At 43.3% G+C, this 20,951-nt stretch overlaps 1 protein-coding gene and 1 long non-coding RNA gene across 7 annotated transcripts in view; one reads left to right on the top strand and one right to left on the bottom strand.

Moving 5' to 3' along the window:
- Positions 1 to 55: 55 nt before the first annotated feature.
- Positions 56 to 20,325, top strand: TRMT11 (tRNA methyltransferase 11). 5 transcript variants are annotated; one of them, XM_085898649.1, is made up of 13 exons: positions 56 to 108; positions 960 to 1,028; positions 1,137 to 1,210; positions 5,217 to 5,298; positions 5,477 to 5,569; positions 9,046 to 9,180; positions 9,290 to 9,446; positions 9,966 to 10,046; positions 10,183 to 10,347; positions 12,970 to 13,033; positions 13,315 to 13,446; positions 16,529 to 16,649; positions 19,236 to 20,325. In XM_085898649.1, the coding sequence occupies exons 1-13, from the start codon at positions 88 to 90 to the stop codon at positions 19,416 to 19,418; spliced, it is 1,377 nt and encodes a 458-aa protein (XP_085754775.1). In that variant the 5' UTR covers positions 56 to 87; the 3' UTR covers positions 19,419 to 20,325. The 5 variants fall into 5 exon arrangements, with proteins under 5 accessions (XP_085754775.1, XP_085754786.1, XP_085754756.1 ...); XM_085898630.1 differs by lacking the exon at positions 56 to 108 and adding an exon at positions 309 to 466; XM_085898666.1 differs by lacking the exon at positions 56 to 108 and adding an exon at positions 337 to 420.
- Positions 6,962 to 20,951, bottom strand: part of LOC147035446 (uncharacterized) — a 50,408-nt gene continuing 36,418 nt past the window's right edge. For both annotated transcript variants that reach the window (XR_015062524.1, XR_015062523.1), the window contains one exon: positions 6,962 to 7,273. This is a non-coding gene — a long non-coding RNA (uncharacterized LOC147035446). The remainder of the gene's footprint in view (positions 7,274 to 20,951) is intronic.

The following is a 20,951-nucleotide window of genomic DNA, read 5'->3' as shown; positions in this document are numbered from 1 at the left end:
CAATAAACGGCGAAAGAAGTAATGATCCTGTCCTGGTTCTGCACGTCTCTGCCATCTATTCGATTACATGTCGATCTTTGACGATCCATGAATAGTGTTACGATATTCGTAAGTTTTGAAGTTGCTTTTTGTTTTATTGATGAAGGGAGAGAAGAAAATTAAAAAAGTAAAGATTTCTTATCTTATACAATTCAGTACTTATTTAAGGTGTATAATCTACTTTTTATTGTCGTGGCTGAGTTCCTACTTTCTTGTTGGTTTTTTTTTCTCTCATTTGTTTCATCACCTTAGAGTATGGGATGCCACCATTATAAAGTTAATCTTCCTCGTATCACATTTTTGCTACAAATCTTAATTACATGAGGTTTCATCGTTTACCTCTTCCATGGCGGTTACCGAGGTTTCTGTTCGTTGTTCCCGGTATCTGCTCCTTCTCGCACAGGAACACTTGGACTTCCGCTTGCCGGTCAGATTCACCGAGTTTGGGTTGATGACCTCATTGGGGTCTGGAGAGACTCGTTTGTGAGGCCTGTGTGCCCTTTTAAAATGAAAGCAACGTACTATTGTGCGTCCGCTTGGGTCTTTGGAGGAAGCACGGGTCTCGGTGACCACGTGGTACCATGATGACGTCATAATTGATGCTCGTCACACTTTGTATAGAGACCACACTGGTCTTTGAAACCAAGGGGTTACCATAGGTAGCACACGGGTTCGTGAAGGCCACACCGGTTGATAGTCGTGTCCACAATATGAGGGACGGGTGGACGAGTACCATAATAAGACCCACGTGGTGCTATAAAGATGAAAATTTCCCACAATTCCTCTTTTGTCACAATTCACAATCTTTGGCTTCATCTAAATGACCTCAGATATGGTGATTTCATTTGGTGACCTTTCAATAAATGTCCTTACTATTAGTATTTAACCCTCTCCTTTCCCACCCCCCCCCCCCCCCCCAGGAACTGAAAGCCCTCTTCTCGATTTTTGGTGCGAACTTTGAATATGACAGAATTACATCCCCTGAGACGGTATGTACCACCTCAAGTACACAGTCCACTTGATCATTGAACGAGAACCTTTACTGTTGCCTTGTAATTGTGCTGAGACCCCACAATCATTCGTTTGTGTTGACCCAGGAGCCATTCTTGGTGGTCAAAAATGTTGATGAAGAAACTGTCAGAAAGGTCATGACCAGGACTGTGTGCGCCAAGTAAGTTGTGTGTGCGTGCGCGGTGCGCACGTACTTGTGTTCATAAGATTGTGGGTAGCAATGTGATGGGATACTGTTTGTTTGCATACCTACCCGTTTGGTGCTTCCCCATTGTTTCGGGTCGTTTACCTGCATTTTTTTTCCATTTTTTTATATTTTAATTTACGGATGTTGTCTGACAATTCTGTGATTTTTTTCCGGTGTATTGGCTTTGATGTTCATCGGCACGCAAAATTTCAGCTTTCTACATCACCTGGAAGATACCGATCTTTAATATTGGGTAGTCGATCCAGTCTAAAAATAAAAAATAAAAATAAAAATCTTTGAAATTTGTTCTACCCTTATAATCAGTTTTTCCATCGATATGTTTGTGTCTGTCTCTCCCTCTGTTTGGTCCAGTGCTCCGTTATTACAATGGCGATTTCGATGAAACTTGGTTGGTAGGTTCATACCATGACCCAGTTGTGTGCAAATGAGAACCGTTGCTATGGACACCACCGTTGCCGAGCAACGGGACTTTTAAATTTTTTAAAGATCATAAAAAAAATTATTTTTTCGAAAATCAAAAATCGGGCCACGAGCGACTGTGGGCAGTACATTCAGCAATATTGTCAAAAATTTCCAGCCGGATCCTATGAAAACTGTCGGAGAAGATAGACTTTGAATGAACCCTGGTCGAAAACAATAAAATATACGAAGTTCGTTATATCTCAGAGACTATGAGTCAGATATACATGAAACTGGTATGGTAGGTTCATGGTATGTCATAGTTATGTGTGAGAAAGAACCGTTGCTATGGACCCCTCCGTTGCCAAGTAACGGCCGAAAAACCTTTAAATGTGGGGGTATTTTAACGAAAAAACAATCTGCAGCATTAACCCTTGAAGCTAGAATCATGAATTTTCTTGTGCTTCATCCTCAGGTCATTCCCCATCGAACGGGCCCATCACATCAGGTTATATTGGGTAGTCGACTACCCATGTCCACCTACCGGCTTGTCAGTCAGTGTTTGGAAAGAGCTTTATATATTAGATATTAGCAAATACAACCCGTCGCTTCGCTGACGGATCAATAAAGTGGGGAGAGAGAGAGGGGGGAGAGGGACAATGAGAATGACAATGAGATGAGATATAGAGGAGGCTGGTGTAGGGTGAGAGGGGGGAAGGGGAGGCAGAGAGGGTGAAGAAAAGGGAGCGAGGAGGAAGATGGGGGGAGCGAGGAGGGAGGTGGGGAGAGCGACATCTCACCAAACGTTGCTATTCACTGCAGGAGGTGTGTGTGTGTGTGTGTGTGTGTGTGTGTGTGTGTGTGTGTGTGTGTGTGTGTGTGTGTGTGTGTGTGTGTGTGTGTGTGTGTGTGTGTGTGTGTGTGTGTGTGTGTGACAGACAGTGAGAGATCGACAGAGCTGTGGGAAGAGAGTGCTGCATTTTATGAGGAGGGAGCGAGGAGGGGACAGAGTGAGAGAAAAGGGTGGGGGAGAGGAGGAAAAAAAAAAGACAGCTGAGGGGTGGAGGTGGGGTTAGTAAAGAGAAAATATATGACGCTTAATGACCAAACACGAAAAAAAAAAAACACGTCAGAACAGCTGTACACACAACGACACAACAGAGTTTGGAAAGTAATCCGCTGGCACATCTCCAGAAAAATTGTGGCAAATTGAACCAAAAGCAATCACTGAAAACATTGAAGTACCGCTCACGTACGACCTTGTGATTCCATCGGGTGTGAACATCGAAAACAAAGCATTGCGACCAGATATCATACTTAGGTGCAAAAAAGAGAAGAAGGCATTGCTTATTGAGGTGTTAATACCGGTAATTTTGGACTAACGATGCAGAAATCAAGAAAATGACCAAATACCAAGATCTCAAACATGAAGTGAAACGATCCTGGAAGCGGAAGAATGCCAAAGCTGTACCAGTGATGATGAAGAACCTCACGGGAATGATGACTAACAACCTCACAGAGATGTTAAAAACCATCCCTGAGAATATTACGACAAACGAACGACAGTTGGAAGCTGTCTGGGGCTCAGTAACGATCCTGAAGAGAGCCCTCCGCACAAAACTTTGAAAACAGAAAACATCGCAGCTTGGTCTGTGGATCGTGACCCCTTACCGAAATGAAGGTTGATACTTTGAGCCTACCCAGTACCCATTCCTACTCCATTCCACATTCTGAAACCCACATATGTAGATAGCAATCAACGACACACACACACACACACACACACACACACACACACACACACACACACACACACACACACACACACACACACACACACACACACACACTCTGAGACCTGGGAGGGCTCCACTCCACTTTTTGAGACCCATATATGGAGATACCACCCAAACACACATACACACACACACACACACACACACACACACACACACACACACACACACACACACACACCACCGTTATGGTAATACAGTTTATGCATGCACACACACATAAAATACATAAAAACGACAAACACAAAGATTTACCTTTTAACAGAGTTCTTTGAAAGAGAAATTCAAGTGGGAAACTAGCAAAATTCAATTGAAAAATATATCAAGGCACAGAACACAAAATGTCGATCTCTGCTCTTTGCCTTCACAACCAGATCACGGCAAACACGTGGTCGGATGGACCTTATTGTTCTTGTTTATGTATCGATGTCGAAGTGAGGGGTGGATTATATTAGGAGATCGCACAAAAGGTTAAACAAAGCGATCTCCTGTGAAAATGAAATTGCACATTTTCAGCGGATGAGACACCTCCTGAGGCACCAACCACACGGCATTGCAGGGCCCAACACAGGGGGAAACGTACATCTGTCGAATCGATGTTCCTTTGACAGCATGGATACTTTTACCGAAATGAACAACCAAGCAGCTTGGAGAGCACTCACAAAGTGGCTTAAGCGCTCAAGCAAGCACTCCAATGAAATGGTTGTTAAACGGCTAGTTTGGCACGCGATTAGCAATACATTTATGGACAATTCCGCAGTTAGTAACGTTACATTTTAGGGACATTCTCATTATTTAGATAAGAGTCCTTTCTCTATCTGTGGATGTAAAGTCTCATTAATGTCACCAGAGATCAACCTAGTCTAGACGTAGAACAGAGCAAAGAATGAAATCATTTCATGAAACATTCTAGAAGAAAGAACTGCTTTTAATGCCGGTTAGTAACGTTACAAAAAAAGGACGTTACTAACCGGCATTCAAAGCAGTTCTTTCTTCTAGAATGTTTCATGAAATGATTTCATTCTTTGCTCTGTTCTACGTCTAGATTAGGTTGATCTCTGGTGACATTAATGAGACTTTACATCCACAGATAGAGAAAGGACTTATCTAAATAATGAGAATGTCCCTAAAATGTAACGTTACTAACTGCGGAATTGCCCTTATACACCTCTCGGAGACGCCCGAAATTTCAAGCCGCAAATGCTGACGTCTCCGGATGTTTATAAGCATTGCGATGTTCCCAGAGAGTCGTAGCTATGATGAACAGGCATTCGGTAACATGAGTGAGGAAAGTGAAAACAACTTTATCGTTAAGAAATTGTTGTGGCCTGTTCCAAGTCAAGGCATGGTTCAGCATGCCAGAAAACATGGCAGTTTCAGACCCCTGCTAGGTTACCCAGGAAACCCTTAAGACCCAGAGAGCGAGGTGGCCGAGGATCACCTGATGAAGGATGTAATTAAATATGGCCGTTAATTATCTTCAAAAGGGTTGTTTTAATTAACCCAAACACCCAGTTTTCACTCTTGCACTTCCATCGCATGCACGCACGCACACACACACACACACACACACACACACACACACACACACACACACACACACACACACACACACACACACACACACACACACACACACACACACACACACACACATTGCCTTTTATTAATACAGAAGATGACCAATGGATAAGCTGATGATGAGAGATTCAAACAGGAGGTGTACCATTTGATCTCTATTTGTTGCCTGAACCCTCCACAAGGTCTGCTTATGAGATCTGGGGTACAGGCAGGACGTTTGACGAGTTGATAACATCCCTTCGAACCTATCCAAAGCACAGAATGGTGAGGCCTCAATTTATAACATATTATGTACTTGTGTGCCTGTATTCATGTGTGCGTGTGTGTATCATCTTTACATATACAGTGATGTTGTTGTGTGTTGGTGTATTTTTCTGGCTTACTGGTGTAGCATCACAAGACTTTGCGGTGCCGTGTTTTTTTATTTATTTATTACTCCCAGTCTCCGTTCTGCAGAGCAGATTCTACATTTAAAATATCGGTGCATGCTTTCAACAAGACCCTGCTGCAGACGGATAGATTGAACAAGATTGAGGTAAGTGAGACGTGCCGTGCTGTACACCTTTTTATGACCAAAAAAAGGCTCTTTCATCGCTGTAAAAGCTCATCCGTGTCAGACATTAACTCCCCGTCTCACTGGCCTTGACCACCCTCATGTGCTTTGAAATGGCAAGCAGCATTAACTCATTTAACGGTTGCTAATGAGCATTGGCTAGCTGTCAGTAAAGTAACAATACCAATTTGGTGTTGCAGAGTCATAGATGTAAATAGATCTACAAAATATAGTTACACAAGCAATGTGGTTTCCCCAACTCAGATGTAGTCCTCACTGTATCTTAAACTAACCCGAACGTTAACCAAATCTTGGCCTAACCAAATCTAACCCGAACCAAATATAGCCTGAACCCTGACCAAATCTGACCCCAACCAAATATAGCCTAACCCAAACTGAATCTAACCTTATCCGTAACCGCATGTGGAAATGTGAAAGTTAAGGTGAGTATTAGCTATAAGCTTATTCGGTGATGACTGTAGATATGGACTTGGTGACATTTAAATAAAACATCAGATTTTGTCATAGCCAATCGCAGGGGACAAAATATTGTCGCATCAGATGATCCGTTAGCAAGTTCCGTCTGTTCTGGGGGTATAATACCCCTGTGAAGGACTGAAATGGTGATGAAGATACTGCGTTCAATATATCACGGTTCCCCAAGGATCGCTCCAATCCGAGGTCGAACTTGGCAGCGCAACACGTGGGAGGCAGAAGGCGGGAAAACATCTCTTATAGTTACTGGATAGTTCAGAGAACACCTTATGCCGTGCAGTCTTGAGAAAAAGGGATGTGGAAAGGGTTTTTTTTAATTCTTGCTTTGCGTTTCCGAGCACGATCTCTGTTTCCTACGAGCCGTGATTTTGTCTGAGTGTTGATGTTTCCAAACGTTGAGAACACGTCTGGCACATTAGATTGGTCGAAATGGCGGAATAGTTTTCCAAGTACTGTACTGCTAAACTGGAGGTTTTTGGGAGTGACGTGTGACAAGAATGCGATTTGTATGCTACAGTTTTCAAGTATGATAATTAAATTTAAATATAGTAAGATTAAATAAAATAATTCAATTTAAATAAAATAATTTAAATAAATTTAAGGGTTGTAGGAAATAAAATTAAAAAAAACCTTTTCAGGAAGCTCATCACCGTTGATGCACCGTCTTTGACACCATCTCATTTAACATGGTATATTAGTTCGTCGTGCCTGTTGTTTGTCCTTTATGATGTCCCTAAAAACAGTAAGTTTCCTGCTTGGAATGATTTTCAATTTTGTTTCAATGCCTATAGCGGCAGCAAGCGCTTATCTGCCACGAGAGTTTTCGTAGTCGTAGTATCGCCTGTTTGAAGTTTTTCGGACGCAGAAACAAACGAGGACTTGTGTTCATTCAGAAGCCTTTGGCTGTTTATTGGTAAGCCCTGAAATGCTCCCAAAGGATGAGTAATACTCCGCGAAACTGTGCATCAAACGAAACAATGTGCAAAAGCATTCAAAGGCGTCGATACAAGGCATGCAATGCGGTTACATGAGTACATATAACAAAGCAAGCATTACTTTCGTTTCATTAGCTCCATGAAGAGATGCACTAACCACTTATAGTCCTCTTGTCTCAACGGAAACTGTTTGTATGCAGAACAGGGCTCAGCTTGCAAAACAGGCCACTCCACGCCGACGGCCTCGTGGTTCAATCTGAGCATTCACAATGCAGAATAAGCGACACAGCACGATGTAAACTTCACAGGGAGCTTTAAGCTTCACACAGTTTTTCTGAGCTTTAAACATCCACAGACAGAGAAATTTTTTTTTAATGTTGTTATGTAGATTTTAAAGAAATAAACAAAGAACTGAACGTGGTTTTTGATGCTGATAATTTTTTGACATGTTACAGTTAAAAAAGCAAACCCGTCGGGTGCTGCCCCTAAAAATTCCAGACAAACCGTCATGACGTAATCGTGGGAATGATTGTCAGCACGCAATGGATAATGGCCGCACAACTCGCTTCAAACTCGTCAGAAAATGAATTTGACGAATATTTTTCTAATCAAGAATCACCAGATTACGACGAGTCAAAATCATTAAGTAGCAGGTACTGTCAGACCATACACGTATGAACCTGAGGTTGAGATAACATCGTGGGAAAGGCGGAGCCAATCCAGGGTTTTTGGGGGGGCGGTTCCAATCGAGCGTAAAAGGGCACCAAATAACATTAATATCTTCCTTCCAAGATATTTATTCAAGGAAAGAACGATTTAGTGTTAAATGAATCTATATTTATTAATTAAACCCAGCACGATTTTTCTGTGTCTGTGGACCTTTCAGCTTCGCAGTGTGCCATAAGCTTTGCATCGAGCCACACACAGCGAAAAAGGGTCTGGACGAACAACCGCCCAGGAAGCTCCACCCAGAACATCCAACCAGACTATTTCAACTGAAAGGCCTGTGGTTAAAATGATAACTTCTTCACTCATCTACAAATATCATGACTGGCATTACACTGCCAAGCAGGCAAACGGACTAAAAAAAATTACTTTACTCCTCTGCGCATGCGTGATCGGGATGCGATTCCATACATTTTGCCAATTTCAGACCCAAAGTACTGCTAAGCTGCAGATTCGTGTTCCGATTCATGTTCCAGTGTTCGAAATGTGAAACTCAATTGAAATTAAGTAGTTCCTCGATCATAGACTGACATCTCTCAATCAAGAGAAAGACAAAGTGAACCAATTCCTTAACCATGCTTTTCGCTTCGTGCGTGTGGGGTAAAAATGGAGTTTATTAAAAGTAATGAATATGGTGGGGGGGGGAAGGGGGGCCGGGCACTAACAATAGTACGGAACAAACCAAGCGATCGACAGACACAGATGGGGATGATGGGGCATGCAAACTTATGTGCAGAGGAGTTAAATGAACAAAGCCTCACTCAATTATGGTGCCAACAATAAATACTGGGACTCTCACAACAATGAAGAACTAGAACAGCACTTGGTGGAGTGCATACCTCCACCAGGCAGCACATTTTACACTTTGTATCCCACTGATAGGCCGTATCTGTATCTGGACCTTAACCAAAATATAATCGGCATGTTCTTGTCACACTCACTACCTCCTCTGTGCACGTTTTACAATATGACTTACTCTGACATTTTCCCTGTTACAAGATTAATCTAACCAATGCGGACATACGGACCGTGATAGCTATGGATCCCCCCACCCCAAGCAGAACAATATTATTTATTTAATTTATTTTCAGGCTTTGTCCTTCCTTCCGTGGGGTGGGAAGGTCGACCTGAGTGCACCAGACCACACTCACTGCCTCCTCTGTGCACGTTTTACAATACGACTTACTCTGACATTTTCCCTGTTACAAGATTAATCTAACCAATACGGACATACTGACAGTGATAGCTATGGATCCCCCCCACCCCAAACATGACAATATTATTTATTTAATTTATTTTCAGGCTTTGTCCTTCCTTCCATGGGGTGGGAAGGTAGACCTGAGTGCACCAGACCACACTTTCTGCCTCCTGGAGAACTACGCTGGTGATGTGAATAACATTCCGAAAGATCCGTGTCAGGTTTTCTTTGGGAGATGGGTAAGTGAACTCTGCGCCGTGCCGATGATCCTTTGCACATTTGCCATGCACAGTTATCTGTGCAGCAGACCAGTATGTGCACTTCTTGGGATGTATGTTCGTGCTTCAGCTGGCAGATGGACAGCGAGACCTAATACGTAGGTACAGCATCAAAACACGTCACTTCATCGGCAATACAAGTATGGACGCTACCCTGTCCTTCATCATGGCAAACCATGCACGGGTGAAACATCAAGACGTTGTGTTTGACCCCTTTGTGGGCACAGGTGAAAGCCCCACCTGTTATATTCCTGTCTAAATGTATGATCTTTTGTTTTTTTTTTATCAAATAGTGCATGTTTCTGGGCTTTCATACACTAGTAATACCTGCTCCTTTTGGGAACAAGAGTATTGGTTTTCATAATCGGCATCATTTCCCCACCTTCTATACCTCCTCCCTCTGTCTAGGTTAATGGGGTCAGTGGTTAAAGGACTTGTACTATTACATGTGTACAGGTGAAAATTGCATGTCATCTCCCCACACTTGTGGGGAAGTTGCTGAGGGGGTGGGGGTGGGAAGGGAGGGTATTTAAACCCCATGATCTGACCCTGGGTACCCTGAGCATGTGTGCAAAATTTGGTGGGGATTTGTCAGCAGATCACATTGCAGTTTGTATTTGGCACGGCCATTTGCCCTGTAATGTTCAGATGTACGTTTCGTTCCACCTTCGAAGCATGACTGTATCTCTTTGAAGGTGTCATTATGAAATGGTACTGTTGTTATCACAATTCTCATTTCTCGACAGGGAGCCTGCTTGTGGCTTGTGCACATTATGGAGCATATGTCACTGGAGGTGACATTGACTACAATACGATCCACGGCATCGGTAGGTCACGAGTCACTCCCTCCATTGCACGGCAGTTGTTTCCTGCTTTTTAGATTGTCAAAATAACTTGCGTCAGTTTGGCTACCTCCAGCTGGAGAGTAGCTTGTGTCATCACTCATTTCTGTTCATCATCCAGGCAAAGCTAGCCGCAGGAACCAGGTATGGCGTGGCCCGGACGAGAGCATCAAGTCCAACTTGTGCCAGTATGGTCTCCAGGATCGTTACTTGGATGTATTTGTTGGGGATGCCTCTTGCCCACCCTGGCGCGAAGGTCCACTCTTTAATGCCATTATTACGGACCGTAAGTTTTCTCATTTTGTGGCCAAGTTAATATCATACAAACCTCATCGTGCTCGGTCATGCCCCATATTATTTGTTTACCTTGTGATTTTATCTAAACATGTTCATGGAAAATAACTTTTTCAGGTATTAAAAGGAAACGATTACTTTATAAACCCAAAGCATCTACACAAGATCCTGCAAGAACACATTGCTCAAAGGTTCAAAATATATTTTAAAATTTCAAAATAAAAAAATTCACATTTTTCATAATTAGATTTTACAATTATTTTCTTTTTACAAAAATTTTGATTATTGTAGAAAACTAAGTTTTATTTTTAGGTTTTGAATTTTATTTTGAATGCTATTTTAAAACTTCAAATGCAGTACATAAAGTATTTGTATGTAGAAATGTTGTATTTAAATGTTGTATTCCTTTAAAATTTTTGAAATATCTCATTTTTTTAGAAACTTTAAAATTTTGATTTTAGAGATTTTGAATTTTCCCATTTTTAAAAAAAATATTTTAAAACTTCAAATACATAAAAGTATTTTTATGGTTAAATTTTGTATTCCTTTTAAAATTTTGAATATAATGTTTTTAATTTGAATTTTATTTAGACATTTTCAATTTAATTTCTTTTAATATGAATTATATTTAAAAATGACTTCTGCTTCGAATTATATTTAGAATTAAAAATATTCATATTTTGAATTTGATTTTGAAATTTTCAAAAATAGTTTTCTATTTAAAAAGTAAATAACATTCTTGACGAGATGACTACTTAAATATTACCCACCACATTCCCGAGAATGACCACCACCCGTCAAAATAATGTTATTATTTTGTGCCAATGAATCCGTTGGTCTCTTTTCTGCAACTTGATGTTGAAGTCATTGAGATGTCGTAATATCGACGAATGCCAAATTGGTCAGCCCCTCTTCATCTTGTACTTCCAACAGTGGCTTCCCTTTCATGCCCATCAAGGTTCATACCTCATCCCTGAGATCGTGGAATAGTTTCAACATTTTACCTTTACTGAGCCAGCATATGTCGGAATGATAGATGAGATCTTCCTCGTTTGATTCCAGTTCATCAAGGAATTCTCGGAACTGGTGGTGATTCAAAGCCCGAGGCTTGGTGAAATTTGATGCAGGTAACAACTGGGCCGATAACATTCTTGAAATCAAGTGCCTTGGTGCAGAGGTTTTCTTGGTGGAAGACAGTCAGTTATTCAGGATCCAAACCCATATCAGTGTTCTCTGCTTTCACCCACGCAACTAGGCCATTGTAAAAGCCCAGCATATCTTTCATCCCCTCAGTTGAAATACCACTCAATTTCTCCCACTTGAGCACGAAGCAGTCAAATGCATCTTTCACCTCTGAGAAAAGATCTTCCATCGTCGTCCCTTTTATTGATTGAAGGGTTGTAGTTAATCGTTGACACTGAAATCATCATCGACTCCTTGGATGAAGATAGCCAGCTGGGTTTTATCCGCTTTATCAGCATTTTCGTCAACAGCGATGCAAAAAGTGCTGAACTCTGATGCCTCCTTGCCCAATGACATTCTGATGTAATTTACAATTTCGTCAATTCTCCTCGCCATAGTGCGACGCAAGAGACTAATTTTCTCTCTGTCTCTACACCTATCCGGGAAGAATATTTTCATAATATCAGTAAGACAATCCTTCACAAACTCACCATTGGAGTATGGTTTTGAAAATTTTGCCAGTTTGTCACATCGAACAGAACTTGCTAGGACAATATTGTCAGCGGCGTTCTTCATGTTCTTGAACAGCATCGGCTGCCTAAGTAACTTCTTTTTCAACTTCTGTACCTCGTCTTTCCGTGCATGTCCCCAAAATTTTTTGTAGGTACCGTGCTTTGAGTCATAATGTCTCTTGAGATTGTACTCCTTGAAACATGCAATGCTATCCGAGCATATCAAACACAGTGAAGAACCTTTCTGTTTGACGGATAAGTACTCTTCCATCAATTTTTCTTGGAACACTCAGCCTTCGTCACCTATCTTCCAAACCTTACTCAAGGTCACCATGATCAGACGCAGCTTCATAACGATTGCAGGCTAGTATTCACTGACCGAGTGATGCCACTAGACTAACAGCATGCGGCGATGGCAAGACACATGCTCACACATGTATGATCATGTGACGAGAGCAAGACGCACTCCGCATTGAATATAATTTGAAGCTCTGAGAAGCCCAGCCAGTTTGAGAATTACCACATCATAATTGGCTCACTAGTGAGTTTCAGGGAGGGGTTAATATGTTTACCTTTCGTGATATGTTCACAATTGGATCCAGCCGACACTTCACAAATGACTTAATACTTTCAAGGACCTACTCCACTGATTAAAGGTAGAGCCAGCCATACCTCACCAAAATAACCCACATAAAAGACCGTAGTCATTGAACTTCCTGGTCAACTTTTGTTTTCTGCAGAACCTTTTCTAGTTCTCTTTTCTCGTGATTTAACTCATTGATTGTTGTGTGGCACTTTGGTCTAATGGTGGTGTTGTAATCATTAGAGTGTGGAGCTGGGTTTTTTTTCAACTGATGTCATGATCTTTCATCTGCTCATTGATAAAAATGATCGTTTTGGTTTTTCCCCTGAATTTGCAGCTCCATATGGAGTCCGAGAGGCCACGAGAAGGACACGGCCCAGGAAAGGACGAATGTCTGATGCGTATGTTGCTTTTATAAACTGAAATGAAATGTCCCCTCTCACCCATACCCCCTCCCTCTCGTATTCCCAAATAACCCATTCCTTTGACTGAGTTTGTGTGAGGAATTTTAAATAGAAAAAAAATTTATATATATATATATATATATATATATATATATATATATAATTAAAATGTTACAAATAGGTACTAGGTTAAACGACAGGTAATTCCATTTTCGCTCTGATGGAAGCATGCGACTTGAGTGAATAGCTGTGTCATGTGGGACTCCCCTCCTCCACAGGCCAGACGTTCGCTTTCCCGAGTGTTCTGCATATCATCTGCGCGACATCTTTACTGATCTGCTTGATTTTGCAGTGGAGCAGCTGGAAATCGGTGGGCGCCTGGTATACTGGATTCCAGTCTACATTCCAGAGTGAGGAATTCTGATCTCTCATTTCCCTCCCATCAAACATGTGATGTGCATGGATCATACGGCCTCTTGGTAATCCTGAAAGGCGATCAAAATTCTAATTTTATGAGCACTCTTCCTCCCTTCTCCCACCACAACTAAGTCTCATGGGTGGCTGTCAGGATAGTTTCGGGCTTTGAGCTGTTGACCCTGGATACCAATCCCGACCCAGCTACCAACTGCCACTGGTGTTTTACATGCAGAATGGTACATCAATGTGTGTGTCGTCCATTGGATGGACGTTAAACTTGATGTCCCTTAAGCTGTTGTTGGTTGATGTTAAAGATCCTGCAGGGTCCTTCGCAAAGAGTTGGCGAGTTATGACCAGCACGAGGACGAGATTCCTGCCGTCATTGCTGGTAAAGCAATGGCAAACCACCCACCGCAACGAAGCCACCCACTGCAATGAAGCCACCCAGCGCAACCAAACCACCCAGCACAACCAAACCACCCAGCACAACCAAGCCACCCCCCGCAACGAAGCCACCCAGTGCAACCAAGCCACCCACCCCAATGAAGCCACCCAGCGCAACCAAACCACCCAGCGCAACCAACCCAGCACAACCAACCCACCCAGCGCAACCAACCCACCCAGCGCAACCAACCCACCCATCGCAACCAACCCACCCAGCGCAACCAAACCACTCAGCGCAACTAACCCACCCAGCGCAACCAAATCAACCAGCACAACCAAACCACCCAGCGCAACCAAACCACCCAGCGCAACCAAGCCACCCACCGCAACGAAGCCACTCATCCCAATGAAGCTACCCAGTGCAACCAAGCCACCCACCACAACGAAGCCACCCACCGCAATGAAGCCACCCACCGCAACAAAGCCACCCACCGCAACGAAGCCACCCACCACAATGAAGCCACCCACCGCAACGAAGCCACCCACCGCAACGAAGCCACCCACCGCAACAAAGCCACCCACCCAACCAAACCAACCAGTGCAACTAAGCTACCCAGCGCAACTAAGCCATCCAGTGCAACCAAGTCACCCAGGTACTTGGACAGGCCTTTTGCAGAATCCTCCACAACTCATAGAGATCATGCAAATCTATTCAGCCCTGTTCAGTGACCTGATGTGGCAGTTGTGCTCTTGACAACCCCAGTCTGGATCCCCACCTTCCACTTATGGTGGATGTTTTGATATCTACCATGATGCCGCATTGGTGATGAAGTGGTCGGGTTTGCACATGATGCTACTGCTTTAGCAAGCACCTCAGAATATGACGTAATTGTCATAGGCAGTCGTCATGTCTCGTGTTGGCAAGCAAGGACCTTCCTTAGCTTATAGTGCATGCAGAGGGACAGTGAAGGTATCCAACAATATTGTTGGCATGCCGCAGTTTGAATCATCTGCAGCTGTGCTCTAAGGGGATGGCAGGCAGCCATCCACCTCAGCCTGAGATCCAAGCAGTGCCTGCAGTTGTCTCTTTAAACTCCCTTGAGACATTCCGCTCAACTTCAGGGTCTTTTAACAGCAGGATAACTGTCTCCAGACAAGTTTTACAGGTGAACAGCCTGATTTCGCATGAGCAAAACACCATTGTATGTGCCAAACTGCAAGCATGGAGAGGGCATGGTATAACAGTATGGTGCAGATGTGCAAGCCATCTCACTTGTTGCATTTGGGATGCATGAGGGTGCTGTAGGGACACACAGTGATGAGCTCTCACACGTGTTGCATTCACGGTTCTCATTATTTTCACCAAATAGCCATCTCCATCGTAACATGACACCTTCTCTTCTGGACACATGTGTCTGAGGACTGGTTTGGTCAATGGGGCCCTGGGTGGGAAGGAGGATGCAGGGCTGGTTGAGTAGGTGGATGGACGGCTGAATTGGTGGGTAGAAGGCTGGATCGGTGGATGTCTGGCTGGCTTGATGGATAGGTGAATGGCAGGTTGTGTGGATGGAAGACTGAGTCAGTGGATGGAGGGCTGGTTTAGTTGGTCAGGAGATGGAGAGTGGGCTGGTTGAGTTTGTGGATGGAAGGGTGAGTTGGGTGGACGGAGGGCTTAGTGGATGGGTGGATATATGTAGGGCTGGGTGCGTGGTGTCATTGATTATCGTGTATGAATGAAATAGTGGTTATAGTAGATAAGTGTGTGAATGAAGTCGAGGTTATGGGAGATAGGTGTGTGAATGAAACAGTGGTTATAGTAGATAGGTGTGTGAATGAAACAGTGGTTATAGTAGATAGGTGTGTGAATGAAACAGTGGTTATAGTAGACAGGTGTGTGAATGAAAGAAGTTATAGTAGATCGGTGAATGAAATGGAGGTTATAGTGGATAAGCGTGTGAATGAAATAGAGGTTTTGGTAGCTAAGTGTGTGAATCAAATCGAGGTTATAGTTGATAAGTGTTTGAATGAAAGAGGTTATGTTAGATAAGTGTGTAAATAACATGCGGTGCATGATTAAGTACTTTTTGCACCTGCTTGCTGGTTGCATCATATCTGTGAGTGATGAGGTGCTCCCTTCCACCCCCCCCCCCCAACCCCCACTTCATGAATATCTTGCAATTTTGAATATTCAACATACCCATATGCTGTGGTGTCCATATTTCGTTGCCCTTTGCTGGTACACAATTACAAAGTTTTTTTCTTTTCAAAAGGTACTGTGTGGGATCTTTAAAGTCAACCAGCGATGTTCGTACATGGATTAGCCGGCATAATATTCCTTCTGATGGGTGCCAAACACGTTAATGCAATGTCCTGCCGGTGCAGCACCAGGGTGACAGTTATTGTTGGGTTTGGCACCTGTATTGGATACAATGTGGCTAAGTGAAATGTAGGAATAGTTGGACTACTTGGTGGCACTGCCGGGGCATGTGATGGTGCTGCCGGGGAGCATGGTGGTGCTGCCGTTGAGCATGGGGTTGCAGTCGGGATGCGTGAGGGTACTGTAGGGACACACCAGTGATGAGGTGGTTGTATCAGTGCTGTGCATTTGCATTAGACTGTGTTCTTATCAAAAACTGTTCAAGGAACGTGTGCTGCCCTCCACCCCACCTCTCACTTCTCTTCATGGTTTAGGTACTCGGAGGAGATCATTCCTAAGCACCCCTGCCTTTCGCTCATCAGTAACTGCCAGCAGAAGCTCACAAGCAACACAGCACGACGTCTCATTACCATGGAGAAGGTCAAAGGATTTGAGGTTGGGCACTTCAAGGACCCCTTTTCCGGCCCCAATGTGAAAAGTTATTGTAGCGTGCGCTCACATAAACTATTTGCAACAGGAATCTTATGTCAGCAATAAAACTGTCCCATTAAATGGAAACCGCAGAAAACAGACAAACCTTTCCATTTGGAACGGTTTCTCTGATGGACTGTTTGGGTGCACTCCCAATATGGTGTTGAGCATGAATGCCGAAAACGCGTTTGTTCACCCTTGTGCCGTGTTGTCCATATTTTATTGCCCTGTGATGGTTTAGTGATGAGCTGTTTATTTGTTTGCTTGGGATTTTGACACACTTTTCAGTTTTGCATGCACCATTTGAGCAGTTATCCCATTAGAGGGCACTGATGATACGGCTGTGGAAGTCGAAATGAAGTGACGTCGTAATGTTACTTTCAGATTGGAATAATGAGCCTTGAGCATCACCACGACAATCACGTTGCTTCGTTGTTTGGGGTAGCAACAGTTAAGCATAAATATTTCCAACCCACCATTGATGGTGTGGCTTAAGTTTGTCTGCAGCAGAAATGTTTTTGTGTGGTTAGTCGGCACACTGTGGTTACAATGGGGAAAGTCGGAACAAGGTTTGTTGTTTTTAATGTTAGGTTGAGGCTCCTGGAGTAGCTAGAACATGGTAGGGATCAGGACATAACAGAACAAAAGGAACAGTTGAAAGAGAACGGGGAAACACACCAACAGCAAGGTTGAAGGACAAAGTAGAGGGAGACTCGGACAAATAAATGGGTGTGGGGAGGACTCGTAGGGTGGACAAGATGGATACATGTGTAAATTCTCAGGAAGGAAAAACTAAAAATTTGGAAAGAGGTGAGGGTTGACGGGGTTATAGATCATGGTTTTGGATGGGGGTGATCTGAGATGGTGGTAAACGGCTGTTTTGAATCAGAGGTGGGATCAGGATGGCTGTCATTCGGAATGAGTAGAGTGAGCAGTGATTCTGGATTTTGGTAGTTTCACCAGAAGGGAGTTGCTGGTGGACTGGTGCAGAAACGTTTGGGGGGGGGGGGTGGGGGAGGGGGTGGGAGGTGATCATGCAAAGGGCAGGGGGTGCATACCATAAAGGAGGTGTAGAAGACAGAGAGACCACCGACCTTTCTGCAATGGCAAAGTGATAATCCCATCGCCTCAGCTTCATCATGGGAGATTCCAATAATCTTGGATTCTGCGGTGTCAATCTGAGCAAGGTGTGAGGCAGGGACACCAGCCCAGAGTGAAAAACGGTGCTCCATCAAGCTGTGGAAGAAGGCCTTGTCAATGGATAAGAGTTCAGATGTGCCAAGGAAGAAAGAACTTTGCATGATGGCAGATGTCCAATTTCACCTTGCTGGCTTTGGAGGCCAACTGTGAAATGTGGTTTGCCCAAGAAAGATCATGGCTGATAATGAGGCCCATGAGTTTAAGTGACTGCAATTCTTCCTGAGGATTGTTTAGGAAGTGGATTGGCGAGTTTGCCAGACTGTCCTTTCAGAGACACAGGGTAAGTAGGTGGGAATGTCAGGATTGAAAGACATATTCCAAGTGTTTGATGAGCTCATGGTTCTATCAAAGTCTGCAGAGAGGGAAGAGGCTGCTGTCTGCCTTTCTGAAGGATGAGGGATGTCATGGCAGAGGGTGGAGTCATCAGCAATAATACATAAAGAGGGTTTGCAGAGAGTCAGAGAGATCATTGATGAAGATTTGGTGGAGTAGGCCCAGAACACTGCCTTGGGGTACTCCAGTCTTGACTAGGAGAGGAGATGAGAGGATGCATTGAGAGCCCCGGGTTGGCTATGAGAGTAGAGGAAGTCTGTAAGCCACACGTGGGGTTGACTTTTGATGCTGGAGGCAGAGAGTTTGGAGAGCAAGACAGGATGCCAGACTATCAAAAGCACAAGATACGTCCAAAGAGACGGCCCTGATCTCATGTCTGACATTAAGACCCTCCATCCATTGTTGGGAGAGTAGAAGCAGTATGTCCAAGGTAGAGTGACCTGGTCTGAATCTGAATTAATGATCTGAGATCAAGCTGTTGCAGAAAAGAAAGCATTTGATGTCACCTGCGATGATGGATTCCATTACCTTTGCTGCTGATTGGACATAAGCTGATACGTTAAGGGGATCCGTTTTTGCACCTTGTTTATGTAATGCAGTTATGTTGGCTGATTTCCAAGCACATGGAAAATGACCTCGGGAAGAATATAGGGTGAACAGAGCAGAAAGAGGATGTGCAAGAGCAGGCAAGCAGGTTTGTAGGACACATAAGCTGATGCCATCTGGTCCAGTCATGATTCAGAGTCATGGGGTTGTCAGAATCTTGTCAACCTTCACAGATGCAAAAGACATAAAGTCCAGGAGCATTTGGGTGCAACTGGGTAGGATGGGGTCTCTGAGAATAGCCAGATAAATGATAATGCAAAGATAGTTTGGCAAAGATAACTAACTGTTGTCTTCATCACCCCCCCCCCCCCCCCCAGTTAAGTGAAAAGATTTTGAATACAAACGTTGCAACTGTTCAATATTTAGGATCCAGTCACCTGTACTTTTTATTGATGACTTTCTCTATTGCAGGCAAGGTGCCACGTTCCAAGGCCGCTGGATGTTGAATGCGATCCCTACAAACGGCACAATGCCTTTCGGGAAAAGTATTTTAGTGGTGTCACTGCGAGAAGCAAGTTGAACGAAAAAGGGAAGCAGTGGAAACATCTGATGGCCGTGAGCACTCAAACATCTACAGGTCATTCTGCATGTTAAACTCAGAGACGATGTGCTGTACCTGCAAACCGGATTTGGAAACAGGATCTGCAAACCGGACCTGCAAACTGGACCTCATAACTTGCTCATTACTGCCTTGGCCTGCTGTTCCTCATGGTAGGAAGGCATGCCTAACAGCACGTGTACCTTTGCGTTAAACTTATATTGGATGTATGTTGTGCACCCATGCATTGCAGCCTGTTCTGTGTGACAAGAGAGAATGCTGAAGGTAAACTGTTTTTATAAATGTGAAGTCAAGGTGCATTGATTTATGTGAATAAAATGGATCATTTCAGCTTGTATTAACTCATTGTTCCCTGTGTACAGCTCTCTGCTTGGTTCGATTTTTAAAATGAAAAAAAAAGTTTTAAACTTTTCTCAGCACATTGTGGTAACTTTTGTTTCACATCTTCATTTTTTTATTGTGGTCCCTGAGAGAGTTCTTCCATTTTATTTCTCCACTTTTTTCTTGGGTGACCCCAGTGTACCTTCCTCCAATCTCTTTAATTCCACAGTGTTGCCCTTTTGATGAATGGCAATGGGTCCCTCATGGACGGAAAAGCTATGACAAGCTGGTGTTGTAATATGAAGACTGCACATTTACAGAAGTTTTTTTCCTGACAAAAATAGGTGTGAATCGGTACAAGGGGTTAACTTTGAGATGTTCTGCGAGTTGAGTTAACACAGGTTAACCATGTGATGTTCTGATATTTGAGGTATGAGAGGTTACCTATAAGATGTTCTGGGAGTTGCATTTGCATTTTGGGACTTTATTCTGTTCCACTGCCCATATTGTGGTTTCATCATTAAAATGTTTTTGTTATTAAAATGTGCAAGTGTGGATGCAATTGTTCTTCAGATTTTGGTATTTTTCACCTTTTCTTATGAATAAACCAAGCTGACATGATGAGATGTTTCCATTGTAATAATGTAACGATTCTTGCTAGACATTTCGCAGGTTGGTCTTGAGATTGAATTGGTGGTGCTGTCCACCTCCATTGGTATTTATCCACCATATACAGTCAATTTTCGGATAACCGTATATGTCCTTCAATGGAAAAATTATATCCATCAGAATTCACCTTCGTGAAGTTTTCCAATAAATACATTGGTTATTGTGAGGAAACACGAGTTGGGAAAATATAAAATAACATCCCATCCCCATCTTTATTTATTATTTTCCACATACTATAAAGGTGAAGGTATGTATCTTGGTGAAGGATACTTTAAACCGAAGACAATGGGGTGTAGGACATCAATTTATAAATAAAGGAGACAAGCCGAAACCCCGTCACAGACGGATTCCGTTCATTCAATCACCCTCACCAGCTCACACACACTCGCGGGACATGGACTGGACAGGGCGTGCTTGCCCCCGCCTACTCATCCCCCGCCCCTACCCCATTCCCCCCCCCGCCTCCCACCCCCACCTTCAATTTGCTTACCCCCGCCCAAAAATTTAATTACCCCGGCCCCTTCAGTATTCATATATAGAAGATACAATGTTTTTTGTCACATTTTTTGTGTCAAATT

This window comes from Eptatretus burgeri, chromosome 1 (genome assembly GCF_056783735.1).
Source record: "Eptatretus burgeri isolate ZD-2024b chromosome 1, Ebu_testis_v1, whole genome shotgun sequence".
NCBI lineage: Eukaryota > Metazoa > Chordata > Myxini > Myxiniformes > Myxinidae > Eptatretus > Eptatretus burgeri.
This window is presented reverse-complemented; position numbering and strand designations above follow the sequence as displayed.